This window comes from Fonsecaea multimorphosa (assembly GCF_000836435.1).
Source record: "Fonsecaea multimorphosa CBS 102226 unplaced genomic scaffold supercont1.3, whole genome shotgun sequence".
NCBI classification, from domain to species: domain Eukaryota; kingdom Fungi; phylum Ascomycota; class Eurotiomycetes; order Chaetothyriales; family Herpotrichiellaceae; genus Fonsecaea; species Fonsecaea multimorphosa.
In genome coordinates, this window is record NW_015971637.1 from 1,858,756 (window position 1) to 1,885,762 (window position 27,007).

The 27,007-nt window shown below is 52.3% G+C and overlaps 11 protein-coding genes across 11 annotated transcripts; 3 read left to right on the forward strand and 8 right to left on the reverse strand.

The window, feature by feature from the left end:
• Positions 1-448: 448 nt before the first annotated feature.
• On the reverse strand, positions 449-1,039 carry Z520_02481 (uncharacterized protein; the record flags this gene model as incomplete). Its single annotated transcript, XM_016772995.1, has 3 exons — positions 449-579; positions 656-727; positions 829-1,039. The coding sequence occupies 3 exons, from the start codon at positions 1,037-1,039 to the stop codon at positions 449-451; spliced, it is 414 nt and encodes a 137-aa protein (XP_016636465.1).
• Positions 1,040-2,864: 1,825 nt separating this feature from the next.
• On the forward strand, positions 2,865-4,803 carry Z520_02482 (uncharacterized protein; the record flags this gene model as incomplete). The annotated part of the gene is made up of 2 exons (XM_016772996.1): positions 2,865-3,468; positions 3,521-4,803. 2 exons carry the CDS (start codon positions 2,865-2,867, stop codon positions 4,801-4,803), a joined length of 1,887 nt encoding a protein of 628 aa, XP_016636466.1.
• A 956-nt stretch (positions 4,804-5,759) lies between these two features.
• Z520_02483 (uncharacterized protein) lies at positions 5,760-6,911 on the forward strand (the record flags this gene model as incomplete). Its single annotated transcript, XM_016772997.1, has 3 exons — positions 5,760-5,996; positions 6,059-6,540; positions 6,641-6,911. The coding sequence occupies 3 exons, from the start codon at positions 5,760-5,762 to the stop codon at positions 6,909-6,911; spliced, it is 990 nt and encodes a 329-aa protein (XP_016636467.1).
• An 880-nt stretch (positions 6,912-7,791) lies between these two features.
• Positions 7,792-8,438, reverse strand: Z520_02484 (uncharacterized protein; the record flags this gene model as incomplete). The annotated part of the gene is made up of 3 exons (XM_016772998.1): positions 7,792-7,937; positions 8,044-8,112; positions 8,237-8,438. The coding sequence occupies 3 exons, from the start codon at positions 8,436-8,438 to the stop codon at positions 7,792-7,794; spliced, it is 417 nt and encodes a 138-aa protein (XP_016636468.1).
• A 1,877-nt stretch (positions 8,439-10,315) lies between these two features.
• Z520_02485 (uncharacterized protein) lies at positions 10,316-11,391 on the reverse strand (the record flags this gene model as incomplete). Its single annotated transcript, XM_016772999.1, has 4 exons — positions 10,316-10,743; positions 10,834-11,081; positions 11,149-11,268; positions 11,324-11,391. 4 exons carry the CDS (start codon positions 11,389-11,391, stop codon positions 10,316-10,318), a joined length of 864 nt encoding a protein of 287 aa, XP_016636469.1.
• A 1,350-nt stretch (positions 11,392-12,741) lies between these two features.
• Z520_02486 (uncharacterized protein) lies at positions 12,742-13,927 on the reverse strand (the record flags this gene model as incomplete). Its single annotated transcript, XM_016773000.1, has 4 exons — positions 12,742-12,769; positions 12,828-12,910; positions 12,971-13,307; positions 13,395-13,927. The coding sequence occupies 4 exons, from the start codon at positions 13,925-13,927 to the stop codon at positions 12,742-12,744; spliced, it is 981 nt and encodes a 326-aa protein (XP_016636470.1).
• Positions 13,928-16,927: 3,000 nt separating this feature from the next.
• Positions 16,928-17,611, reverse strand: Z520_02487 (uncharacterized protein; the record flags this gene model as incomplete). The annotated part of the gene is made up of 3 exons (XM_016773001.1): positions 16,928-17,012; positions 17,070-17,395; positions 17,450-17,611. 3 exons carry the CDS (start codon positions 17,609-17,611, stop codon positions 16,928-16,930), a joined length of 573 nt encoding a protein of 190 aa, XP_016636471.1.
• A 1,405-nt stretch (positions 17,612-19,016) lies between these two features.
• On the forward strand, positions 19,017-20,765 carry Z520_02488 (uncharacterized protein; the record flags this gene model as incomplete). The annotated part of the gene is made up of 2 exons (XM_016773002.1): positions 19,017-19,200; positions 19,264-20,765. The coding sequence occupies 2 exons, from the start codon at positions 19,017-19,019 to the stop codon at positions 20,763-20,765; spliced, it is 1,686 nt and encodes a 561-aa protein (XP_016636472.1).
• A 1,715-nt stretch (positions 20,766-22,480) lies between these two features.
• Positions 22,481-24,010, reverse strand: Z520_02489 (uncharacterized protein; the record flags this gene model as incomplete). The annotated part of the gene is made up of 1 exon (XM_016773003.1): positions 22,481-24,010. The coding sequence occupies one exon, from the start codon at positions 24,008-24,010 to the stop codon at positions 22,481-22,483; it is 1,530 nt and encodes a 509-aa protein (XP_016636473.1).
• Positions 24,011-24,910: 900 nt separating this feature from the next.
• On the reverse strand, positions 24,911-25,381 carry Z520_02490 (uncharacterized protein; the record flags this gene model as incomplete). The annotated part of the gene is made up of 1 exon (XM_016773004.1): positions 24,911-25,381. The coding sequence occupies one exon, from the start codon at positions 25,379-25,381 to the stop codon at positions 24,911-24,913; it is 471 nt and encodes a 156-aa protein (XP_016636474.1).
• A 512-nt stretch (positions 25,382-25,893) lies between these two features.
• On the reverse strand, positions 25,894-26,253 carry Z520_02491 (uncharacterized protein; the record flags this gene model as incomplete). Its single annotated transcript, XM_016773005.1, has 1 exon — positions 25,894-26,253. The coding sequence occupies one exon, from the start codon at positions 26,251-26,253 to the stop codon at positions 25,894-25,896; it is 360 nt and encodes a 119-aa protein (XP_016636475.1).
• Positions 26,254-27,007: the final 754 nt, after the last annotated feature.

Below are 27,007 nucleotides of genomic sequence, written 5' to 3' on the forward strand. Positions count from 1 at the left end.
AAAAGAGATGTGATGGAACTTTGATATGGGAGAGTACGATGATGATCTTGGAAGACAACGACCGAGAATTAGGAGGGTAGCAGCGAGACATACAAAACCCAAAAAAATCGTAAACCTCCGTTTGTCAGTCGGCTGTCAAGCTCGATGGATATCTTCCACCGCTTTCGACCAAACCTGGTCATGAACGTAGTCAGGGGACGCGGTCGACGCCCCAATTCTCCACGATCTTTGAGCTCATACAATGCGTTCGAGTCTGCTCTATCGGAAATGTGTCGCGCATGGCGTTTCCTTGTCGAGCAGTGAACATAACTGATGTCCCGGCGACCTCAGGCTGGAGCGCCAAATTTCCAATGAGAAAATATGGCAGCATTCATGATGCGCGATTCTCCCGGAGTGCGACGTTTGCGGGGGATCAAGATTTCTGATATTGTTTGTTCTTTCCAATCAATCACTCTTCCGGCGGTTGTTGAAAGGGGTTCTCGATCTCTTCACTCCCATCGAGCGGAGATATCAGGACGAGTAACGTGCCGCGGGCGACGACGAGCCCCAGTGGTCGCGTTGTCTCGTTGCCTTCGTCATCTACCAAACCATCGTCAGCGAACATCTGATTGTCTTCGCCATCGCGGTACACTGTAGGCCAGGAGAGCGGACTCACCTCTCATGGTTTCCTTGACGTCATCCAGTACCAGGTTCATCAATTGGTCGTATCCTTTGAGCGTGCCGACAACTGGTGCAAATAGCAGACCGAATTAGTAACGGGAAAAAATTTCTTTGCCTTCTTTCTTTTGCGTCCTCCCAAAGGATTCGGAATACACAGAGGACACATACTTTCTCTTCCACCATTGAACTTCACAGTGATTTGCTTCTCGACGTATTTGCCCAAGTCCAGGATGTTCTCCTTCTTGGGCTTTTCATGTGGTTGATTGGACTGTTGCGAAGAGGCTCCCCCGGCACCACCACCTCGACCGCCGCCTCCGCCCCTACCTCCTCTTCCGCCGCCTCCACGGCCACCTCCACGAAAGTGAGCTCGCTCAGACATCTCTTTCTGAGACTGAGCGGTGTTTTTATTGGTGGAACTAGGAAAATATGTGTCTTTCGCAAGAGGTGACGCTTTGAAGTAAAGCGGGAAGAAGACACTCGCCGTAAAGGGTCTAGTGCGCAAATAGTCTGTTGAAAGTGAGAAGGGGATTTTTTTGGGTAGGGAACCAGTGAGAGAGTAGCAGGCCAAGCTGGGTTGTGTGCCGAACGGGTGGTCTGAAAAAATGGTTAGTCGGTGATTTGGAATGTCACAAAGCCGAAGGTTGGCCCTGATAGCCCAGGAAAATGGTGGAGTGATCACTGATGCGTGGAAGCTGGCAGCTCAGGGTCAGCAACGGCCAAAGGAGACGGCACCGACTGGGGGCATGTTGGGGAAAGTGAAAGTGAAGCAGGTGGTGGTGTTGGTGGCAGCAAAGGGCGCAATGTGAATGGTGCGCCACGATTTCCGCCGAAGCCTCCGGGAGGATGCGGAATGGTTATTGGGCGGAGCGCCGCCCTTGCGCTCGCACGGATCTTGCCTCCACCTTAAGTTACCCAGTACTCCCCTCCATTCGTCACAAGTCCATAATAGGTGGTGCAAGGACGCAAGGGAGAGAGGTGGTGATTTCAAGAGGAGAGACCAACGGAGGGCGGAAAGCAGGACAGGGGAAAAGAACAAAATGGCGTTTTGAGGGCAGAGGCGTGAGAGGGAAAAGAGTGCAGTCCCCCACCAGTTAAAAGGCGGACGGCTGCCCTCTGCGCCTGCGCCCTTGCCAGCGCTCACCCAGGGTTCTTCCCGCCCACTAAGCTTTGGGGGATGCCAGTGCTTGAACCCCGCGCACCCATACCTGCCCAGGTGATGTTGGTGGAGGCAGCACCTAGCTCTCCCTTCTACCCTTAAGAGATGGGCGAGGCAAGTCCAGGTACTGAGCGGGTGGTCATCATCCCTACCTACCTACCTACCTAGGTATTCAACGTCCGCGCGTCTCTCCCCTCTCCCAGCAGCCACCGCCATGTAGGGGTCCGTTGGTGGCAGAACTCTCTCCATGGAGGTTCTCCCTATCCAGGTACCTTGGTCCCTACCTAGGTGGCTTCCCCAGGCTCTCAGGCCTCGAGCCGCTTGAAGAGGGGAAGTGATAAGCCCCGCGTGCGCCCATCGACTCATTTGCCTAGGCAGCTTTTGACGGCTGATGGGCCGGAAGGGCCTCTTGGAAACTGGTTGGTCGCCGTACCTGTGCTCCGTACCTCCCCATACCAATGAACCCGCTCCTTCGCCGCTCTCGGCCGCTCTCTTCGCCGTTTCCACCTTGGATCAGGTAGGGGCTGTTATTCCTCTCCTCTCCATCTACTTCCCTCCCTCTCCCACACAACCTCTTTTTTCCCCTTGCTCTTCCTCGTTATTTTGTTAATTATTTAGCCCCGTCGGTCGTAACCTTTCCGTGTTCCGCCCGAACGGTTTCTTTGGGCTCCCACTTCCCACTACAAACCCTCCAGACCAGGCCCAAACCACGTGCCGCAGCTCTCCCTCCCTCACTTCCTTCCACCCTTTTCTCCTCCCACCTGCTCTCCCTCTCCTCCCGCACCTTCTTCTCACTACCGTCTTTGAACCACGACCCGAGTCTCTCTTCCGCTCACGGCGCTGCAGCTTCAAGAATAGCTTTGCCCGTCTTGGGCCAACTATTCGAGGCTGATCCCGCAACCCCTCCACGAATCTCCGCCCGCGCCCTTCTCGATTAGAACTTCCGAGAGCTACTTAGCTAAGCACGCGCAGCCCGAGCGCACCAAAAGCGACTCGGGCGCCCTTCATCCTCTATGCCCAAGCAATGGAGCGTCATTCGCCCGCTACCATGACTCCCGAGCAGTCTTCGTCACTGAAGCGACCTCGCTCCCCGACTGAGCCCCATCCCCTCCCAGCAGCAAAGATCCCCCGGACCGCTACGAACCACCTGCAGATCAACTATCTTGTCCGGCAACACAAGGATACTATACCCCTCGTCACGGTCAATGACAAGCTCCCCGAAATAGCTCGCTTGCTGGGCGAATACGATGGGGTTCTACAACGCCATGAGAGCATGGCAGGTAACCTGGGAGCTTGTCCTGTCGGCCCAATCCTCGTTAAGCGTTTCGAGAAAATGTTTGACGGCCCACCCAAGATCCTTAAATCCCATGCAAAAGATGCTCATGTTACCTGGTTAGACGTGGTCGAATTTGCCCAGAACAACCCCAAGCAATTCAACCTGGAAAGAACTCGCAATGGAGTGCGGGTCTGCCAGTTCTACACCAAGCAGTGTCGGGTCGAGATCTCGGAGGAGGATTTTGTCCTCATTGCCAGTGGTATGCCTCAGAAACTCATCCCACCGCAGCCCATCCTCGAAGACGAAGAGAAGGAACTGGGCGTTATGGATCTCTTGGACCGCAATCTCGGCCAGGTCATCCAGCTTGCAGATCAAGGTACGTCGCTGAGGCAGGGTGATCCATATCTACTGAAGCTAACCCCCACAAGTGTCTGGCCGAGCGCGACAACTGATTCACAAGATGAAGGGTCGGCGTACAGCAATATTGAGCAGACGCGAGCAGGAAGCCGAGGCAAAAAGACACGCCACAAGAACCGAAGCTGCGCCTATTTCGCCCGTAGATACGAACGGGGTCAGCAGCGCCCGCCCAATGAGGAGTATCGAGGTCTCTCAATCTCCTCCGGTCGGATTTACCGCGGTCAATCTGAGACAATCCGCGGCGGCGGAATCGGATCTGCGACGTCCGTCTTCCACCAGCGACGTCCTAAGGAGTACTACCGACGACGCTTATGGCTCGTCAAGTGCGGGAAACGTCACCATTATCAACGGCAAGTCGATCAAAGATGCTTCTCCCTCCCAGCGAGCCGAAATGATGAAGAATTTCTTAACGCCAAGCGAGCGGGAAGCCGGTCTGACTGAAGATACCGTTCGTCGGTCTTCTCTGGGAGCCGGTACTACTCGAACACAGGCGATGCAAGCGTCCTCTGCAGACAAACCGCGTTCCCGTTCGATCGAACTGGCTGCTGGGAGTGTGTCGACAGTGGCGATACCGAATACTCCGGCATCTTTGATGCCTCATATGAAGCCAGTCACATTGGATAGGGATGACGGCGGGCCTTTCAAGGCGGAGATGGTACGACGAATGGATAATATGTGGAAAGGCGATCGGGTGATTCCTCCCTGCGATCGATGTCGAAGATTGCACATGGACTGTCTGAAGAACCTCACAGCGTGCATGGGGTGTACCAAAAAGCACGCTAAATGCTCGTGGAAGGAGGTCAAGGCGGAGGAATTGCAGCTGACAGGACCCGAGTCCACTTCGCCCGACCGGGAAACAGCACGGGAGGATTTGGGCAGGGAGAGTGCACCCCCTCTCAGTGCGGGATCCACTCTCGAGTCCAATCGCCACGCAGATGAAATGCAGAGGTCCGCGAGCATTGCTCGAGCCTCTCTAGATCTAGCAGGTGAAAAGTCACTCACTGCAAAGGATGGTGGGTTACGGGAGACGCAAGCAGAGTCGACTGCAAAGGTTGAGAGGATTCCCGCGAGCGCTTCGACGGGACGGTTTGACGTCCGGCCACCGCCGTTGGTCCAGCAATTGCAGGATGCTGCAGATGACCGATCACCCAGTGGGCCAAGTTCTTACCGTCCAACCTTCTCACCAAGAGAGAGGGACTACATGGAGGACCATGACGACGACGACGAAGGCGATCGATTGCAGGCACTTGCGGCACGAGTATACCGAAGCGCGTCTCAAACTGGCCATCGCTAGGTCACATCTGCGGGGAGAAGCAAAGGGCTGGGGCCCCGGGAATTTGAAGCATCATGAATGGTGTCTGGTTATTATTAGGAGGCGAATGGTGCTTGTGGAGAAGGCTTGAGCAAATTGGCAGTATTGTTGGGACGACTGACATGGGATCTGTCTGTCTGGAGCATAGGTATCATGTGGCAGATTGTACAGTTCGATTCAGCCTCGAGCGTTGGTTGTATTATTTCGATAGAAAGGAAATGCGAACGGAATAGATTCCACAGCATGTACGACGGGATTTTGTCAGCCTCTGGCACTGGCAGCCATCGACATGTGGGCCAAACCCATTTTGTACAAAGCACACAGTGTCACACACATCTTCCCCCCTCGATGGTGGGGACGGTGCCCTTTGCCGATGTATTCCATGTTGTTGCTGTGTGTCGGATACAAACTGCTCCACCATCACCTGTTCTTTTCTTCCTCCCCGAGTCCCTGACCGATGGGCTGCCACTGCTCTCTGACCAATTGCCGCATAAGCAATATGGCTTTCTTCTCGCACAGAGCGGAGGGTCCTTTCGGCAGCCTGTACCTTGTAAATGCTTACTTTTGCCTCTTTGATTTCTGGATTTTGGTAACCAAGTCTTTCGGATAGGCCCCCCCCTCCAGCAACTACCCCACGATACCGGGGGTGGAAAGGAACAAAAAGTATTATATCACTTGTCCGGTGTTCCACTGCATTGCATTGTGTATTCTCTTTTTCCCAATACGTATCCTATTGTTTCCCCCTTTGAACTCTTTCTCTCTCTCTACTCTCTGCCTGCCTTTATTCCTTTTCGAGAGTAGCACTACCAATTCAGGACCCGCCGCCGCCGTCTCCCCAAAGACATTGCACTCTCCCGGCAATCGCGAATCCCGCACGAAAATATAAATATACGACGACGACAGACCAAACGGGGTAGCGACACGACACAACACGCACAATGGATCCGTCCCAGGTCAAGATCCCGCCGTTGATGGACCTGACCATCGAAAACATCACAGAGAACGTCAACCTGATCAACTCGGCCAACCCGGATCCGCGGTTCAAGTACATTCTGGAGAGGCTGGTGGTGCACCTGCATGACTTTGCAAGGGAGACGAGATTGAGCACACAGGAGTGGATGGCGGGGATCCAGTTTTTGACAAAGACGGGACATATTTGCACGGATGTGAGGCAGGTATGTTCTCCAGATCTCACGGTTCTTGCAGGGGAATCGGGTGTGGCTGATGTGGGACATAGGAATTCATCCTCCTCTCCGACATCCTCGGCCTCTCCCTGCTCGTCGACAGCATCGACCACCCCAAACCCAAGAATTCCACCGAGGGCACCGTGCTGGGCCCCTTCCACACGCACGAAGCCGAGCACCTGGAACACGGCAGCGCCATGTCCCACGACGCCAACGGCGAACCTCTACTCGTGCTGTGCACCGTCAAGGACGTGTCGGGCCACCCCATCGAGGGCGTCAAGATTGACATCTGGGAGACGGACTCGTCGGGGAAATACGACGTGCAACATCCCGATCGAGACGGGCCTGATGGCCGGTGTATCATGAAGAGCGACGCCCAGGGCGTATTTTGGTTCAATGCCATTGTGCCCGTGCCCTACCCGATCCCGCATGACGGTCCCGTGGGACAGCTGTTGAAGAAGTTGGGCAGACATCCCATGAGGCCGGCGCACATGCATTTCATGTTCGAGAAGGAGGGCTTTGATCACTTGATAACGTGAGTTGCACAAAAATACCCCTCCCACTTCCTCCCACTTTGATGGTCCCATATACGAAGTATCCCGGTCACTTACAATGATATACATATGAGTATATAGGGCGCTATACCTGAAAAACGACCCCTACGAGACATCCGATGCCGTCTTTGGCGTGAAAAACTCCCTGATCGTCGACCTCGGCAAATGCGATTCCGAAATCGCACAAAAGTACGGCGTCAAGGAGGGCACCAAGCTCCTGACCTACGACTTTGTGCTGGTCACGGACAAGGAGAGCGCCGAGTTGAGGGCCGAGAACTCGAGAAAGGCGCTCGAAAGGTTGGGCAGACGCGTCAAGATTGTAAAGGGGTTGCCGGTGCCGGATGTTGATTAGATTGGTGGACTGTTATTCATGGCCCGTACAATGCTATAGGGGTATTAGAGAAGGAGGGGAAGGGTGGGGAAGGGAAGATTTGAAGGCGTAGGCGCGTTGGAGGACCGCGTGCCGGGACGAGGTAGGGGGCGAGAAGGGAGAGTGGTCGACCAAGAAACTGACGAGGCAAACCAAAAAAACAGAGGTTGGACCCAACCAAGACATGCAAAGTGAACCGAACCACAGACTGGCAAGGTCATCTATACGTGGAGAGACCACGTACGTCGCGCATGTTTGAACCAGTTATGTAAATATGAATATCAACTCAAACATGAATATGAACATAATGAACATGCATCCCGGGACCTACTATGTAGAGACAACACGCCAGGTTGATTCCTAGCTAGTGTGTGTCCGAAATGTACATAACCCACATAGGTATGTACTGTTCCTACTGTATGCGGCCAAAAATATCAAGAAATTATCAAGCATGTCCTTGTCTATCTGTCTGTCCATGAGGCGTGGCGTGGCACATCGGGAGAGTAGAAAATAAATACCTACCTAGGTACATATACATGTACCCTTATAATAGATATATACCTTAGGTAGGCGTGCGTTACATGGATGACTCGTATCTCCGCAGCTGGTTTCGCACGTCGTTGAAAAAGAAAGCAAGACAAAACAAAAAAGTGCTTTTCAGGAGCTGGGTAGCCGTGCGGCGAGGCTGAGTTAAAAAGGAATCGGAAAGGCAGAGACAGAGAATCGGACGAAGTGGGTGTAACTCATGAATATTTCATATCCTATATCTTGCCTGTAAAAATAAAAGGGGGGCATTGTCGTTTTGAAATTATGTGACGCGTCAGAGCTTTTACTTTGGAATCCTCGTCCTCGTGCTCATCCTCTACGAAGGAGGCACCTCGGGGAAGCTGGCGTCGGCGGTCTGAGGAAGCCAGGAAGCCCGATCCTTGCCGTAGATCTCTGCGGCGGGCTTGCCCCATTTCTCGGATCCCTTCAACAGACCCGTTCGGATGACGATGGTATTCTCGCCTGTCTTGCGTGTCAGAAAACCGCTGAGAACACTGGGGAAGCGGAGATAGGGTTCATGTGGAAAATAGAGCCGACATCAGAAAAGACGACAGGGCGAATGACTTACCCATGACATGCTGGTGGTGGTAAGGCGAGGCCGCGCAGTTGGGGCACATGAAACAATCAACCGAGTTGCCTATTCACTCGCACAAGCGTCGGTCAGCAGCAGTCCAGAAGGATGGGATATTGTCTGCTCTGTTTTCGCCTCTCTCGCAGACGCGGTGTAGGCTTGAGACCACCCGGGGAAGAAAAACACGTACCCGAATCGCCCTTGTAGGAATAGACTTTCAGGTCTCCCTTGGTCAGGTGGAAGTTGGACTTGGGGATGATTTGGTTCAAGGTGAATTCACCGCCGCCCATCAACTTGCAGGCGCCGCAGTGGCAGAGAATGTGCTTCTCCTCGGGGATTTCGACGGTCCATTCGGTGGCACCGCAGTGGCAGACTCCCTTGTATTCAGGCATGGTGGAGGATGTCTCGGTGATGATGGATGAGCTGGGAAGGTGGTATTCGAGAGTTAGGAGTTGTAGACTGAAGCTTGGATTCAGGTGCTGGTTGTTGTTGGGTGATGAGGGAGTTGAGTTTTTAGTTTCCGACGTCGAGGGACCCCTTATATATCTTAACAGCTCCCAAGCCTAGAGATGAGGTCAAGATAGGGTGCTTTTGGGATAGGTATTTGGAATGCTCCAGGCGAAGGTCGCAGAAAGTTTGCCATTGGAGGGGATCCACACGCTGCTTCATCCGCCGCTGCATTTGGCTATCGTGCTTGACCCGCCTATTGATCCTTTCCCCCAGTGGCCCCGACAGTGCCGTTTCGTCATGGTCGTTCACGTCAGAAATAGAGGGGCTCGGGAGACGGTGACAGATACCACCTGCATACAAGCCGCAACAGGGACATGGTGATCATATTATTGCCCCGCGATTGCCGATAGAGATGGCCTGTTGTTTTTGGGAAGAAAGAAACTCCTCCAATATGCGGTCCGTTCTTCGCGGGCGGCTGGGTCAGGCAGCTTGGTAGCATCTGGCGTACGTCGACCAGCAGGTTGTATCGTCAAGACTTCAATAGACAAATGTCGACCTTGGCGGGCTCCTTGCAGCAAAATTCAACTTCCTCTTGCAGATTGAGTAAATGGTCACTATGGGCTACTAAGCCAGCCCAGTATCATGGCCATTGTTAATCTGTTCCCACGCTTTCCGCGCTCCTGCTTACCATGCATAAACTGTAGTGTCCCTGCTAAGATCGTTCTCCTCGGATATCACTTCTCCTTCCAGTGGTTGAATGTGATTAAGCTTGTCTGACTCGAGCATGTCAACTGGGAACATGGGCGGAGGTGGGGCGATTCCCGTGAGGAGCCAGCTGTAGGTGGACGTCATTCGTGACAGATTCTGTTTGCCAGGATCAGTCTAGGCCTTCTAGAAGGGCCTTCCTAGCGGGTTGGGGGATGCCAGCGAAATGATTTGGAATGCGGAATAAGTCGCGGATTTGCTTCGGGAGAGGTAAAGCGCTTATGGGGAACAACGAAAGGGCGCATTAAGCCTTCCAGGTTGGGATGATGGGGATCTTGACTCTTGAGTGGCTGCTGCCTTCTTTCTGCTCATGTTGATAAGTTCTTTATTCTCTAGCGGCGGGCGTATTCATCCATTGCTGGCCTTTCTCAGCTGGTTCGGGAAAATGGTGAGCGGTGAGATGGGAACATATTGTACCGAGTAGATGTGTCTGACGGCCAGAGAAATCACCGCAATCTCTCTGGCGTCTTCCGTTGTTTCGCTTCCTGTCATTTCAGTCCCAAAGACTATCCCATTGAAGCTGGCGCACAAGCAATGATCTCAAATAATAATAACACTGACCCCCTTTCGCCCGGCCTGTCGGCATTTATGGATCCGCCCGACCCAGGGTAATTCGAACAGCCGGCCGTTGCACCCGATCTTCTCGGGCTTTTTGGTATGGAAGAAAATTGTCATGGTCACCGTGGTGTAGGGAGAATTAAAAGCAGCAGATGAATCATGTTGTGGATGCAGGGGCGAAGCTCGGGACGCCATTCAAGTCCAGGAGGAATCCACCATGGGTTTATATATGTCGCAAGAAGCTCACCCCAGTCTTGTCCCTGCTCTTTGATTAGTATGTCTTTGTGAGGACAAGTTATTGACTTGGCCGATTCTGGGAGTAGTCCTTAGCCATTCAGAAGCGACCATGGGAGATTTTGGTAGAGGGAGGACGAATTAAAATTGCAAACACCGTTTAAGCTGGTGAGTAGGTTCGATGATCGTTTACATCCGTGTCCAGGAGATAGGAGAGGTTTCCAATACTTGGGGCATATCATTGTGAACCCCCTGCAGCCCATCAATCACCACCCGTTTTGCGCCCCACGAAGACCGCCATCAGGTAAATAAAGCATTTCCCGCTGGCCACTTCGGCCGACATCTTCGCCTGAGCCTCTTCCAGCTCCCGCATCACCTCTGGCGCATGTTCGTTGCGCCGTCGCAAAGTCCCCATGACTTCGTGGTTTGACATCAAGATCAGATCCGTCTCGTGCTTGAGCAGATGAGGGACGACCTTCGACACTCTCTTCTCCACGTCCACCAGCCCCTTATCCTTAAACACTTTGTCCAGGTCGTCGAATTGGCGCGCCGAGCTTAATCCGCCGGTGTATCTGTCGAGCACCTCGAAATAGTCGGTCAGTTCTGACGAGTGGTTTAAAGACGAGTGCTCGTCCAAAACTCCGATCATGTTCGAACAGCATTCGTGCCATTGGAGGTATCCTCCGGGCTCTAGACAACAAAAGGGGCGCCCATGATTAGAAACGTTCCCCCAACGTTGGACACAGGGAGAAAGGGAGTGTCAACGAGATCGCAGCTCACTCAACATCTTGATCAGCTTTTCAAGAATCTCAGCTTTGTCCCTGCCGAACAGCGAGGAGCAAACTGCTCGGATGTGAACGACATCGAATCTCTCCCAGAACTGTTCGGGAACTGGGTCGAGGAAGTTCCACGAGCCGAACTCAATATTTGCTGGGCGGGTCCAGGCGTGTGGATATTGCTCGTCCGAGATATCGAGGGCGACGACCTTGCTGTTGGGATGGTCGTGGGCAAGAGTGAGAGCCACGATCCTGGTTTTGTCTCCTCATCAATGACCATGGTCGTCGAGAGCTTCTTCTCCGGCGTTGGCAAACATACCCATTGCCCGTTGCAACATCCACAACTTCTGGTGTGGCCACTTGAGAAAGCCTCTGTTCCACCGCTGGGTGCAGCAGGAACCCGTTCTTGGGAATCCAGAGGAAGTGCTGCGCCGTGAGTCTCGATGGTTGTCAGAGAGAATGTTGTCTCCTGTGGCTGTGCACTCTGAACATACCGCGCGGAAGACAGAAAATTTCGAGAGAAAAAGTAGCCGTCATCTTGCTCGCTTTTGGTGCCCGCCATATCAACTGAACTGTTGTTGAATGGGTTGCAAATTGACTCCTCAGTGCCGGGCGATGTCCTTTATACCACGGCAACCCCCAGTGGTCATGTAACCTGTGTGGCCGCTTACCGTAAGCCATTATTGAGTGTTGACCTGGCCGAAGAGTCGCTTCTTCTTGCGCGCTGGATAGCCGTGTGGTGGTGACGACGTTCACTGTCCGTACCTCAACGAACCATATCACTGGGCATCTGTATAGTGTCGCGTCCTCGGCCCCCAGGCTGACTATGGGCCACCCCCCAAGCCAGAAGCCTGGAGTAATCGTGGCCAGTGAACGATGGGGATGAACTCCGGGGGTTGTGGGCTCTCTTAACGGCCGTCGTCCTCGGGGTTCACCCGCCCGCCCCGGAGGACATGCCCTCAGTCCTGAGATAGGAAAAGGGTGGTTTTGGTAACTTCTTCAAGCAAGTGTCTTTGATGGAGATTGGCTAAATGTTCTCCATCTTCATAAGGAAACAAACAACGACCACGCGTGCATTCGCGCCCGCAGAAAAGTGAGACAAGATGCGCCTTCAATTAGTTGACTTGTCGACCTGGGGCTAAACTGAATCCCCTGCAGAACAAGTCGACAAGAGTGACAATTACATGTGTGGACTAGGCCTAGTTACCAGCCCTTTGTTTGGGCATGAGAGCCACATGCCCGCCCAGGACGGGGACTAAATGCCACTTTGCTAGGTACCACGATGCTTCGGAGTCGTGCAGTGACATGCTTGAAGGCAAACAGTCAGAGTATATTAAAATGAACTGTTGAAAAAGGTGTTGCAAAATCGGGCAGACGTTGGAATACGCTTTACAACTCATTGTTTTGTCCAAAATCCATGTGTATTGGTGGTATCTAGGTTCTTTGCCGTTGTGTCATGAATCATAAAACCTATCAGGGCCTGAGCCACATGCAAGATGTTCAACCAAGAAGCTCGAACAAAATCTTTTGCAGGAATCTCTGAAATGCCGATTTCTTTTTGTCGTAACGTCGTGACCACAACCCTCGATTCTTTATTCCATTCTCAAATGATATACACAATCAAAGGAGGTATTGTGCTCGTAAATGAAGGGAGGTGTGAGTAGTGCCGTGGACTCTTTTGTCGACAAGTGTACCCGCCTCTTTGTCTCCAGGGCATGAACGATAGGGTCAGGTATCGTCATATCACAACTAGTCTTCTTGTATTCATGCTCCGTGCTCTTGTCCTGGGAACTGATCGCCAGGCCAGGCCTACGACGATAGTCGGATTATCTGGGCGTGGGATGAAAAGGGTAGCGACGTAGTCCCACTCTGAGCCTGTCAAAATAAGGAGGAACAAGAGAAAGGTGAGGCTTTAAGGCTTTCGACCGATCACAATGATTCTAAAAGTAGTTGTAAGCAGGAAGCTATATCTGTCGAGACGGGGAAGCAAGGACTTACAGCGTGAAATACATGTGCTGTTGGCGGGAGTTGATCTCTTGGAACGCTTTGACGCATGCCTCGTTCACCTGTTCCAATGTCCACTAGCCCAGCTATGTTAGCCTCTGGATTTATGCATTACAGGAGAGCTCTGTTGTCCTCACCCCAAAGACTCGGGTGCAAATTTGTAGGAGCCAACCCTGCAGACCCGTTTTGTAGAATCGTTCGAAGAACCTCCCGATATCTTTGAATTTCGGATCAGAAGCCCAAGGGCCTAGTGGAAGCTTGACCCTTTGCTCCTGAACGTCGACGAAACCAGCTGCCTCGATCGCAGTCTTCATCTTAGAGGAGGCACGAAAATCTCTGCCAGTGGCGGCTGTCATGTCGTCAACGAACCTGCAGAGCTTCATGATCTGACTGTCCGGCAGTTCAGATTGATCGTCAGTATGCGCGTCGATTTCCAACTCGAGCTGTTCGATCCATGCACCAGAGTTCATTTTCCTAGTCCCCGTCAGAAGAGATACAACGACGGGAGGAGGCCAAGGAGAAAAGGGCGCTCTGATGGATATGTGGGAGGAGGGGACTCACTCAAAACACTGAGCGTATAATGCATCCCAATCTCTTACTCCCACAAACAAGTTTCTGATATGGACCAGGTCGAACTTCATCGAGGGATCATCTAGGACCCATTCGTCGGTTGCGTCCTGGAGAATGAAGGAAAAATTGGGCTGGAGCGAGCGTTCGTGCTGAATGGTGTCGATGCCCACAACATGGGCGTCCGGATACCTTTCAGCAACCCCTTCAGCCCACAGACCCTTTCCAGTGCCCACGTCCACGATACAATGTAAGGCGGATTCGTCGATGGGAGAAACAAAGAACTTGTTGTCGAAGAGGACCAGAATCATCTCATGCAAAACTTGTTCATTCTCCTCCGAGACTTGGTCGTAGGGAAAGGGATGTCCGTCTTTGTAGTCGTGATATCGGCGACCATTTTCGACCCTGAAATTGTAGACCGACGAGGCCACTGAGTATGCGGAACTGGCTTCCTCATCTTCTAGGAACTCGAATTCTCCATAGTCCTCATCAACGGGGATGCTGCTCGACAAATTGAGATCCTCCATTGTTGTCCAAACCTAAAAGTCGCCTCTAATACATGGTCCTCCGGGACTTGGTCGTATCGGCATGAACCGTGAGTCTCACTGGAGGTAGAAGTCGCCAAAAAGAGAAAGGAAGAAATGTGCTTGAATTTGATTTTCTCGAACAGAAAGAGATGGGGAGCGTATTAGGCAGCTCCCGAAGGGGGGCACAAGAGATAGTCTGGCATCTTGAGCAAGCCGGTTCGAAAGCCACTACTAGGTTAGCCCAACAGAACTCTCGTAAGAGTAATCCCAGAGGGAGACATTTCGGTTGCACAGGGTGGGGTTGAAATGGATCACTAAGTGAGGCAGAAGACAGATCCGCATGGATTAGGGTCATAACTTTCAAGTAGGTCGAGGGTTTAGCGGTTGGGTTATCATACGGCCGGGGAGAGAGTGAGGGTGAATGGATCTGTTTAAATTTCCAACTGTCCACTTGGCTGCTACCGGAAATGGGGAACCGGGAACCGAGAATAACATCTCGATGACGACCGGTCGAGGTGGGGACTGGACGAAAGTATAAAGAGCCTGGGTTGTGCATGCGAGTACCGAGTAGTGATGTCGTACAAACGAAGGGGATCCAGCCGGTCGGTACTCTGACCCAGGAATTGGGGGAACGGGGAGTGTGCAGGGGTTGTGTGCGGAAGAGGTCCAGGAAAGGAGCGAGGGGCGCAACGGCCAGGCGGCTGAATGGTTGAAAGTCAGAATGCAACAAGAGTCAGATAGTGCAATTAAGCGAAGAGGAGGGTGGATGATTTGATGCGGGTCAACAGAATTAGCAGGTGACCGTCGTGGTTGAGTTGCAATGAGCATGAAAAGTGCGGGCACTAGCTGGGTCTGGATGAGTGCAGGTATGAGGTATTAGATGAGGGTTGGATGGACGAGAAGATCAGGATGAGTAATAAGTGCCCAGGTAGGAGTATGGATGAGCTGGGGGTTGAATGATGCACCTTCAGGAGCAGTAATAATACGCAGTCATTAAGCAAGAAGAGGCGGAAGCAACGCCAAACTCGTCGGACTCGTATCTCTCGTCGAATTACAGCCCCGAGCCGCATTGCCGGTGTTGGCCAATTCCTCTGGCTGTGGAAGCTGTAGCCGGCGATCGGTGGTCAAGAGTCAAAGAAGAAGTCTTCAGGCATCGCCAGTCTCTCGAGGGGGAGCCCTATTGCGTTAGTTCACTAGAGGATGTGCCCTCTGACAGCACCTAACGCGGGCATGCATGACAAGGGTTTGACGGGCTGTGTGTAACTGGGTTCCCAGCAGCTTGGATCCCGCATCTAGGAGCCACCCAGGAGCCCAGCTGCCTGCAAGCTGCCTGCAAGCACACCTAATCGGCCAACCCCGGGAACGATTCACTAGGCCCGAGTTGCTGGTTGCTCCCGTGAACTGTGGTCAATGGTCATGAATGTACGAGGTACTACCTAGCACTCTGTCCCCTACCTGCCACCCACCTGCGGCTTGATCCCTAGCTGCCTCCATTGATTGACTCTGCACGCACATCCTAAGCGGGCGGCCCTGAAGTGCCCTGGGAGCTCTAGGTGCTTTCGGTGCTCTTACCATTCCCAGCTTACTGACCGACACATGCACATGATACCTAGGTCACCCATAGGTATCTCCTCGCTAATGAGTGCCAGGTTGCACACGCACCCCCTCCTGTACTACTCTCGCCTGTACCGAGAAATGTGGTGACCATGTGATTCGCCTTAGGTACAAAAGCCACAAACCGACCCAGCAATCTGGTCGCAGTCTAGCGGGATGACGGACCGCCCATGCACCCGGCCACCCGACACAACTGTCTTCTCACTACGCTTCTCACCCTCCCTTGCTCCTCACTGCCACCATTTGTCCCTAGTCCGTACTCCATACCTCGTACTGCTATGCAGCTTCGTGCTTTCAGATCAAGTCCCTGCTCCTCCTTCGAAAATCCTCGCTTCGACAAGAGACCGCCGCTCATCTCACCCCTGGACCCTGGCAACCCTGCGCCATCCTTCCCATCCAAAGCTAAGTGACAAGCGAGAGTTCTAGTGAAAGTGAGAGAAGAAAAAACACTCAATCAACACCATGCAGATCGTTCAAGTGACTCTTTTTGACTCGGAGTTCCGCCGCGCTGCGGCCTGCACGGCTTCTTTTGAACCTCATCAAGCGGACCAAGTCTGAGATTGTCGTCCTCGCAGCAGCCGAGTCTGCAACAAAAGACAACGCATACACCTTTGCCAGAAACAGGTTGCGTGCAGAAGGGTTTAGCTTGGAATCTTCCATCGGCAGATCAGTCCGAAATGAAGGATCACTTGGTCAATCTCTAACAAATGAATTTCTACACTCTTTCCGCCAAACTAACACATGGCCTGGACATGACCATGATGCCGCAAGCCATGGTAATTGTTTGCGGCTCCCCAAACGACCATCATCTCCCGACTACATTGCACCCCTTCTAGTCACCGGTATAGAACATGATCACCCACAATTTCAATTCCAACTGACCCAGTCTCCTGTCTGTGACCCCTACTCGCTAGTTGTACCGCTGCCTAGCTTGCTTCAGGTGCGTCGCCCATGCAGAGCACACCAAGACACCGTCGCGTTGATCCTTTAGCACTGTGCAAACACTGAAACCTTAGCACTAGCATCTGGATCAGTGGCCTATCACTACCTGACACATATTAGCTTACTGGGAACGACAAAAGTATCCACCAGCTCTGAGATGTCAATCATTATCCATCCGCCCAGCGGGACGAGTCATCCTCGTTACAGGAAAACCTAGAGTTCTAATCCGAATTTTGTGAGCTTTTTTGTGCAAGCCCCGAGCCGGCGTAGGCTCAGACTAAATACTAGGTATGATTCCGAGACAAGCCGGTTAAAGCTCTCACAGAGAGCCAAACCAACTGCCGGGCAGACTGGTTTTCTGGGACAAATGTCCTGCACCTCACGCCCCCTTCCCCCAAAAAACATAATTCCCAAACCGAAATGTCAAGGCTGATTGCCCCAATTTCAAGCTTCGCTCTTGTCGGCGACAGGGCTCTTGGTTCTCTTCCAAAGACAGATGGTGCTCACCGCCGAGAAAGTGAATAGGATACTGAGATCGAAAGTGTCAGATTTTGCGAGCTTACGGGGACTTTTGATCGAAACTCACCAGAGTGCAATGCTCAGGCCCCAAATGGACTTCATTTCCAAGCACGTTGCCTTGGAAGTACCAATCCATTGGGAGTAATTGACTTTACCACCCTTGTTGAGACTGTTGCCGAGTGCCGAAGTAAAGTCGTATGCACTTGAAGTGGCATTAGATATTTCGTCCAAAATCACACAGTTAAGGTATGACAGTGGCTTTCCCACGACAACTGAAACGACAATCAGGGCAATCAGAAAAAGAGAGTCGACGCCAGTGCTGATCAGGAAAGGAAGGATGTTGTCGAAGTAAAGAATGACGGTGATGGCACAGTACAGCACGGCGATGCAGACCTGGAGCGCATGATTAGCACAGTTCCGCTGCATGTGCACAGACAGCGCACATACAATGCTCAGAATGGCGACGAGGACAGATGGTGGTGTTGCACCAGCATTGACCATCTCAGAAATGAAATTGGCCGTAATTCCAATGACTGCGATCATCGATGCCATCTGAAGAGCTCGAGTGGCTTTGAATGTCGCACCAAGGACGCCGTGGTCGGGACCCATGTTGAGATATGATAAAAGAAGAGTTGGATGATGGTTCAAGCAAGGAAATGTTGCTGCGAGATGATGCAGCTAGCGAATGTGGTGGATGGCGTCGAGCCGATGGGCCTACAGACTGACAGTAAGGAAAGTATTGGAGTGCAAAGGCTGGAAGGAGAATCTAATGAATGCTTCTTGAATGGAAACAGATGCTTTGGCTCGAAGGAAGTGTGTTGCAGCTGATTCAGAGAATGAAGAGCTGGACCTGAAATCTGGATGGCGGCCATGGCTTAAGTATTTGAGACTGTGTCGCCCAGGTTACTGTGGTAGAGCAGTATCGATAAACCTTCAAACACCGTGGCCGTGATGTTTACCCAAGCCATGAGGCCCATCGATGTCTCTGGCCAGTCTCAAACCCAGTGGATGGAGCCTGCAACGGATGGTGGTTGTCTGCTCTGGACAAAGACGAGGCTGTTTCGGCCAGGGCGCCAAGAGCCTATTTCTGGCCAGCTTCCCACCCGCCCTTCGGCGGCTATTCTCCTCTCCCAACTTCCAGACTGCTTTGCCGCCAGCCTCAGGGCCAGTCAGTCTCAGCGCTGCAATTTGTTGAGAACGCGTCTGATCGAACGAGGCGGTGCACACGTGCTTCGATTGGTGTTTCAGCACCAAAGAAACATCCATGGATGTTATTTGGAGAGATTCTGGGAGCAGGAGTTGGGGATAAAGTAAGCGGTGACACGTTCTGGCGTGTCTTTTGTCTCCCAAGAACCCCGTCATCTAGTGTCCCTAGAAGGCAGGTAGTGTCGTGCTCTATACTCGGTACGAGGTACAGTGACTTAGTCCTGTGTCCTTCGGTCTGCGTACTTGCTAAAGGCAACAATCGGAGGCTGCCACCGGATTAATCGTGATCGGCGTCCTCCAGCTCCAAGCTCCGGGCTCTAGCCACTGGCGAGTTGGCACCGAAGGCCGCCAATTGATGGCTTTCGCCTGCTGGCCAATCGATGAGCTGCCCGCCAACTGAGAACAAGACATCCTCCAGCCTATTGGCCCCACCAAATCTTAATCCACCACTGCGAAAACTTCGTCCTTATCGTTATCAAGACTGTCTGGGAAGCTCTAAGCTGGCTGGAGTGGCCCTTGGTGGTGGCTTGAAGAGCGCACAATTTTTTCTATCTTATCACAGCAGCAAAATGCTCTAGATGTGTCGATTCCTATACCACTTATATTTCTTGTACACCCTCCCCGAACCCTGATCTCATCTCGACTTTCGTGAGACTTGCTCCTCACGTCACTCCTCGTCATCGAAACTTGCCCTCGCCTGCGCCTCTCCGTCACTGGCGACTCCGCATTTTGCTGCACGACATTTCCCCATCTCCACTCCCGAGCCGGCCACGATTCACTCTGCTCGGCTCCGGCCAAGGACCAGGCCATGTCACTCACGCGAGTCGCTTCCGTCGATGGCTTCGAACGTGAGAGGAGAGGCTCCAGCGTCTCTTCGCACAGGAGGATGAGTTTCAACCCTGTCAGTGAATGGATGCCGCCCCAAGACAGAAAACCCAGTGTGGTCTCGATAGCTCTGCAGTTTGAAGAAGTTTCCAAACGAAAGCGCATAAGTATGTGGTTGGGCCAGGTTATGGTGGCACAAGACCCCCGCTGACAGATCTGTACTACAACAGTCCAGGTTGCTATCGCCATAATATATTGTCTCTTCGCCGCCGGAATAGTATTCGGCTACGCAGCCATCAAACCTGTCCTGATCGATGAAGGCGTCTTCAAAGACCTGTGTACCCCAGAAGAGGTGGAGAACCACGTTTCGCCATGTTACAAGCAGGAGATTCGGTTGAACTTGATGTTCACCGTGGCAGCCGTCTCGACCAACGTTGCAGCCCTCCCCATCGGCACCATCCTTGACAAGTACGGTCCCAAAGCCTGTGGCCTCATCGGCAGCATCTTTCTTGCCACCGGTGCGCTGCTCTTTTCCTTCGCCACCGAAGTCAGCGGCGACCTCTTCACACCGGGCTACTTCTTCCTTGCTCTTGGTGGTCCTTTCGTCTTCATCTCCTCCTTTCAACTGTCCAACACCTTCCCCCAAAACTCAGGCCTTATCCTGGCGCTCCTGACGGGTGCATTCGATTCCTCTTCAGCTCTCTTCCTCGTCTTCCGCCTCATCTACGAAGCTACTGGAGGCAAATTGAACACACACCGCCTTTTCCTCATCTACCTCGTCGTCCCCGTCTTCGTCTTTATCGTCCAGGTCTTTATTATGCCAAAGGAGTCTTACAAGACTGTAAGTGAAGTGGTCAAGGATGCCGAAGAGGAGATCAACGCCCCAACACCGCCCGAAGCGTCCGAGGAAGAACGCCGCACCTTCCACGACCGAAGAGAAAGTACCATCCAAGAGATATCATTACTGCTGGACAAGTCGACAAACACGAAGCGCCAGAAGCGGGAAGAGCACAAGAACGCGAAATCCGGAGTGTGGGGAGCCATGCATGGTTATACCGCGCTTCAGCAGATCAAGTCGCCCTGGTTTTGGCTCATCACGCTTTTCACCGTCGTGCAGATGACCCGGATCAACTACTTTGTGGCCACGATCCGCCCGCAAGAACGTTACCTTCTAGGGTCTCCCCAAAGAGCGAAAATGGTGAATGACTTTTTCGACGTAGCACTTCCCCTGGGCGGTGTGTTGAGTATCCCTTTTATTGGCTTGTTGTTGGACAACACATCTACGCCCTTCGCCTTGGGATTCCTTGTGGTCGTAGCCACCATCATTGGCGTATTGGGCTGTCTCCCTTACATGTGGGCAGCCATTGCCAACGTTTGCCTCTTTGTGGTATATCGGCCCTTCTATTACACCACTGTCTCGGACTATGCCGCCAAGGTATTTGGGTTTCAAACATTCGGCAAAGTGTACGGCCTCATCATTTGCCTCGCGGGGCTTTTCAACTTCTTGCAGAGTCCTCTGGATGCAGTCACGCACGTGGTGTTTAACAACAACCCAATTCCGGTGAATGTGATCCTTTTGAGCGTGGCGGTTATCGTGGGAGCTGCGCTGGTGACTTTCACAGCAATCAGAGCGAGGACGATGAAGAGAGACTTCTTGGAGGACGAAGCGGAAGGCGCAACAGAATCACTGATGCCCAATGCCGAGGTGAATGGGCATGGCTACGGGACATGAGAAAAAATAAGCATAATCGGAGAAGACTGTCACCATCTCACATAGTAAAGGGCGGTGTCCCTTTCTGGGCATTGAATGTCATAGCATCTGTGGAGAAGGGTTCTTCCACGAGCTCGATATGTTGATATTTGACACCAGCACAACACGAAAAGCTGCCAGGCCAGAACCTAGTTGGAGAGGCAAATTGTCGACTTTATTACAATGTTGACAAAATATGTCCTGGCGTATAGGCGTCCTTGGGTTGAAAAGAAGAAAAAAACTGGATCTATGGATGAAGGACTTAATTAATTCCGGAGATGACTGGCAGAAGAGAACCGGGGTGTCTGTGGCATAGTGGAGAGTATCATTCCTCCGCTCACACAATATATCCCAAGTACCTAGGTACAGATCAGTGCAACAGCAGATGCGCATGTATATACCATGATCAAAGACTCTTTAGGCTTCTGACTCAACCGTCAGAGTTTCTCGGTCGACTGATACGTGCACATTCCCGCACAGTCTGAGAGGGAGGTCGATTGAGCTGTCTACAGGTCCCGGCTGACGAAGAAAGAAAAGGGGAAAAGGGAAGCTTCTATTGTATCAGATTCGTGCTCCTCGATGGAAGATTAAGGGGACGGTATGGTCAAAAGACCTATCAAGGCACCCGCCCGAATGTCTTGCATGACCTTGGTTTTCTTTCCACGAGGTCGGTAGGATTGTCCGAAGAGTCAGCGCAATGTGAACCTCGCCTCCTAGTCTTTTGAGCAGATTGTGATTGTGATTGTGGTCGACATGATGATGATGAGTAGTTCCGCGGATTGAAGCCATTGTAGCGATGCTGTCTGCTTAACCTCGCGCGACTGTACAGATTCGAATTGTCGAAGCTCAATTTGCACCACGAGCCGAGGCGGAGTTGCCCAGTCCATCAAACACATCAAGCCGCCTCATCATGGACCACCACCGCGCCACACTCATTCCCAAGCTCCTGATTTTGTACATCATTCCCTATTATACATGCGATGTTGGCACACAGCTGAACCCTCACCGAAAGGTTGGGGGGTGGTATTCGTCGTTGGCGGTTTGTATCAGAGTAGCGAGGTGTTTGTTTGACCAAGATGGAGAGCGGACGCTTAGAATCCCGGGAGGAGCATCTCGCTCCATTCCGAGTTGAAAAATGCAACGGCAGCCTGTGGGAGGAAGAGGTTAGTCGATGTTGCCAAAGTTGATGACTTAGATTGGAGAAGCAGATTCCCGCAGAGGTGTGTTTTGGTCCAGACGGGCGCGAGAGCAGATGAGTCCATCCGCGCAAGGAGACAACTTACTCCGAACATAGCCACGCTTATGACAACACTGGCGTTTTCTTCAGACGTCAATGTATGATACATCTGACCGAACCATCCTTTAGGTTGAGACCGACGGGCGGGCTGGACTGTGATGCGCTTGGGAGGCATTTTCTAGAGCGAGCAGACGGGTCGAAGGTCGGGTAGTGGGTTTGTTTTTGACTGTCCGACTTTGGATACAGCCTGGTTTCACGGTCGCAGAGTTTGCAAGGAGAAGTATGTGCACTTGTGAAGGGGCAGTTGATAGACGCTTTGAACAGTTGTCGGATTGATTCGCGATGATGCAGATACATAACCCTGAACATAATTGCAGCTACGAAATTTCGGAGCGGAACCTGATACGGCGGAACAAGGGCTCTATACAATGCACTACCTAGTGCAGATCATAAAGCTCTGCTATGCTGTCGTGGGCAACTTTTCAACTCCAATCCTTTCTTGCTTCGCCTGCTTCTCCTGCTCTTTCGCACTCATCAACAACTTCATCCTTGCTTCTCGGCCAAGCTTGGCAAGGTGCCATTCGGGCGTGTGACCCTGCATTTTGTCGTCAATTCCAAGCCGAGCAGCATCCTTATTCACCCATTGGACAAGATCCTTGACATATTCTTCTTCAGCCCCTAGCGCCTTCAAACTGTGAAAGTCTCTCCCTAAGCCACTGGTTCGTACCCGCTCATTGTACTCATCGCGCATCTGTTGCTTGGATGGTAACTCGGCCTTGCCGCTCAATACCCTTGCAACTGCCTGGCCCTGGAATTCGAAAAGCGAGAATGTGGCAATGTGATATGGAGCCCCGATAAATACGAGCGAGGGGTCCTCAATGTAAAACATGTCCTTGTGCAGGTTGTGCGCCATGTCCCCTTCCGCGGTAACAAGCACAAATTCATCTGCTTCGCTCGCCGGAATGTCGTCCCGGTGCAGATGGCGCAAGAACGGATATGAGGTTATGTACCCCGTGCAAAGGATGACCGAATGAATGTCGGTCAAGACCTCGCCGCTTTCGAGTACCACCTTCCCGGGAATTGGTCCTGAATCTGGAGTACTCACGCCGTGGTCCTCATTCAATTTAAAGGATTTGATGGCTCCTATCCTTGTGGCACCTTCTGGCAAGAAGCTGGCAGGAAGGTCGTAAGTTCCGTCCCGAGAACTCTGGTAAATGTGATTGGCATAACCCGCCGATTCTTTGGCGATGTCATTCGCTGATACTCCGGCTCCAATGAGAATGATGTTCTGATCTTTGAATATTCGGGGATTGCGATATCTTTTCGAGTGCCAGACTCGGTCGGGCCAGCCATGCTTCCACTCCTTGAGACCAGGAAAGTCAGGCACTCGCGGCATGTTGTAATGTCCTGACGCCACAACCACGGCATCGAAAGTCCAGCGCCGCTCCACGAACCGCGATCCGGATGGCCCTTTCTGCAGCGTTGTTGTCCGCACGAGCCATTCGCCAGAATGTTTTCGTACATCCTCGACGCGCGTGTGATATTGTGTGATTGCGGAGACGCCATGCTTAATTGCAATGTTCTGGATGTATTCCTCCAATACCTTTTGATTGACAAAATCCTCTGTTCCCTCGGGCCATGAGAGCAAACTTGTCCTCATCTCCCTCGTTGAGACATTGTTCTTCAATCCAGCATAACATGGCCCAGGAGGCGCATGTGCAATCTCCAGTTTGTCGTTATCCGCGTCCTCTGGTGGAGGAGTGCTGAATGCCAGCTCCGGTCTTGTCTCATAGTCCCCCTTTGATGGAAGCTCATTCGGAAACGAAGGGTCTGAGGCTGAGCGCTCGTCGAAGTGCCACACTCCGCCAGCAATTCCTGACCTCTCGAACACAACTACTTCGAGGCCGTGTCTCAACAGGTGTGCAGCTGCACAGACTCCGCTGATACCAGCACCTATGACGGCGACCGTTTTTGTCTTGTTTTGTGCCATGGTCTGCGAAGAGGCCGCCCGCTCCAATTCTTCAGGGTCAATACTTAAATGTCAATGCTTACTGCAGACCGGCCCTCATGTCTCGTTCGGACTACCTTTTTGAGAACTACGAGGTCCCGCGGTGGTGGTGTCTGGATCTTGGAGCTACCAATCAGAGTCGGTCTGATACGCCCGCTTCGTATGAGAGGATACATATCAACAAATACCCTCTACTAAGCACGCAATCTTGGCTGGAACATGTGATTTTCGCAAGCTATACCGTGACCGACAGCTCGCTTGAATATGCCTTGTGCCGATAAGACTGAGCATGGGATGACAAATGCACACAATCGAGGCTGTGCCGTTGGCGACTGAGTCGGTACGTGTGCACTTCATTGATGCCAGAAGCTCGTCCTCGGTTCTGCATACTATCCGCAGCTCGCTCTTGCTCCCTGCACACCTGTCTCGGTAAAGTCCTCTGAGACTTCTAGCTTCCAAACACCATATTTGGCCCCCGGATTTTACGATTTCGTCACCCGACTGGGCCGAGTTTCCTCTTTCTCGCCAGCTCCCACTTCCACAACACCCTAATCACCAACGCGGACACAATCATTGCCGCGGCCAAACACGCTGACGTGACAAACCCTTGATGATACCTGGGGGCATCAACTTGTTGCCATACAACCAGTGGCAGCCAGCTTGAAAGATATATGCCAACTCGTTCATGGTGCCCACCACAATTGCCCTTTCTTCGTTGTCGTCCGTGCAAATCTCGTGCGCCCACGCCATGCAAAGTCCACTGAGACCGCCACCACACCCAGCAAGGATGTAGGAAGCCCAATGCCAGCCAACCGGGATGTCCCACACTGCAAGGCTTGCATAGCACACTATTGAAACCAGGCCTCCAAAGACGATCGGTGGCTACCGGGCGCCACGAAAGATACTATCCGACGTCCAAGCATAGATGAGCGTACTGACGACCTGCACCGCATATGTGGTGGTCGGATATGTATTGATCTGTGAGATCGTGTACTTGGGATGCGTCGAGTCCTTGAGGTACTGTGCAAAGGTAGGCTGACCGACTCCTGATCCCGCGTTGTTGAAGGTCATGTACAAGGTTGCCAGCATATATATCTTCCAAGACGAGAAGATCTTCTTGAACTTGGCCTTAGTGTACGGGGCCCGAGGGGCGCGTCCCTCCAGTTTCATTCGCTTCACCGCGAACTCGCGCTCCTCTTGGTTGAAATACCATGCAGTGGTGATCTCTCGAACGTCAGGAAGGAGAAAGAATCCGGAAAGGGCGATGGGCAGCGAGATTATCCCATCAACCACGAATAGCCACTGCCAGCCCTTCAACCCTCCTTTGCCATTGAGATGGTAAACGGCAGCCATGAGGTATAGTTGGTTTGCTGCCTCCACATATTCCCCTTGTTTCCTTTCTGATGTTTGTATGTTTGTTACTTGCTGTACCCTTTTAGGTATTTAGATAGATCCTCTACTCTCAGAGAGTTGAGAATGATCATCTCACCTTTCCACCAGTTGTAGTTCCAAGTGGTATCCGGAAAACATGCTGCCAATGGCGGGTGACGTGTGAAAAATGCAAGATCGCTTGGCCAATTCGTCTCTCCGATACCACGATCCGATCACGTATTGCATGCCTTGGGTAGAATGTGGATTCTGCAAGGCCGAGGAGGAATCGTAGGGCATATATCGAGCTCGCGGAGTTGCATTTTGCGAGGCAGAAGGTCAACACTGCCCATATGACTTCCATCAATGGGATCCAGATCCGCGGACGGACGCGGGTGAGGATCATGTTCGCCGGAAACGAAACTGTCAGTCACGTTTCGAGAGAGTCAGTCCGAAGAAGAAGCGGATCATTGCTCACACGGCACTTCGCCAATAACTTATCCCACAGTCCAACATGTCTGCATATAGTTCAACTGGTTCTTATAAAATCCCAAGTCCTCCTTCATGCCAGACACGAATGCGTTGTTGATGTTGATTTGATCGAGATACTTGATAGAGTAACCCAGAGTCGCGAAGGTCAATACAGCAGCGTCGAGCTTGAACAGGAACCGTCGCTCTTCAGGAGACTTGTCCAGAGTGTCCCAGACATAGGACTGCCATGTACGCTTTGGCTTCGGCTGCATCGTGTCGGAGGTCTCGCCATCTGAACTGAGGCTCTCTTCCACCACAAGCGTCGTGGAGAGATCAGTTTCGGCCCCCTTGATAGTGACCTCTTTGCTTTGCTCGTAGAACGACATCTCGATGTCCTCTGGGCACCAAGGCTGTTCCCGCTGCCCGTGCTATGTGGCGCGAGAATGGTCTGTGAAGTCGTCCTTTAAACTCCGAGCTTCCCCTTGTTTTGGCTCCTCGGCAGACAGCCATCAAGCCCACCCCATTTACCTGTTTTCTTCTAAATCATCGCATCTTTCAATCGAATATTGCGTGCTCCTTGTGGCCGGCTTTCTGGACCCTCACGGGCGCACATGCTTGGGCGCGATGTGCGCAACGCGTCGACCGAATAGCTGGTGATTTTCGTCCGTACCATGAGGGCGTCTGCTTGACTATCCAATGCGACGATATCATCTTTTGGGAAGTATGCATAAACCCACCTAGGTGTTACCATGTCGCCCGCATCGCAACGCAAGGATCTCTGTCGACGGATGAGCAGCAAATAAAGGAGTTGAAGCACGCCATTCCTTCACGTGACTGGGATACGTTCTTATGGTTCCGCGTACCCTTGGTCCTTTCGAGGAGATCAGCTGAGACCTCATCCATGGTGTGCGTACTGATTGGATCGATAAGAGACCTGGCGAAGCGGGGTTGATGTGTGTATATCAACAATGTAGGGTGTCTCGGTGTGTCCTGCCCCTGCAGGGTGGTTGCAGTCTGCAGGGTTATTTCATCTTTTTCATGCAGCTAGCTGAAGCCCACTTCCCAACTATTTCCCAATTGGAAAGTGCGTTCAATAGCCGTCAGCGGCACGCAATACAGGACTGCAATATCGCCATCTTC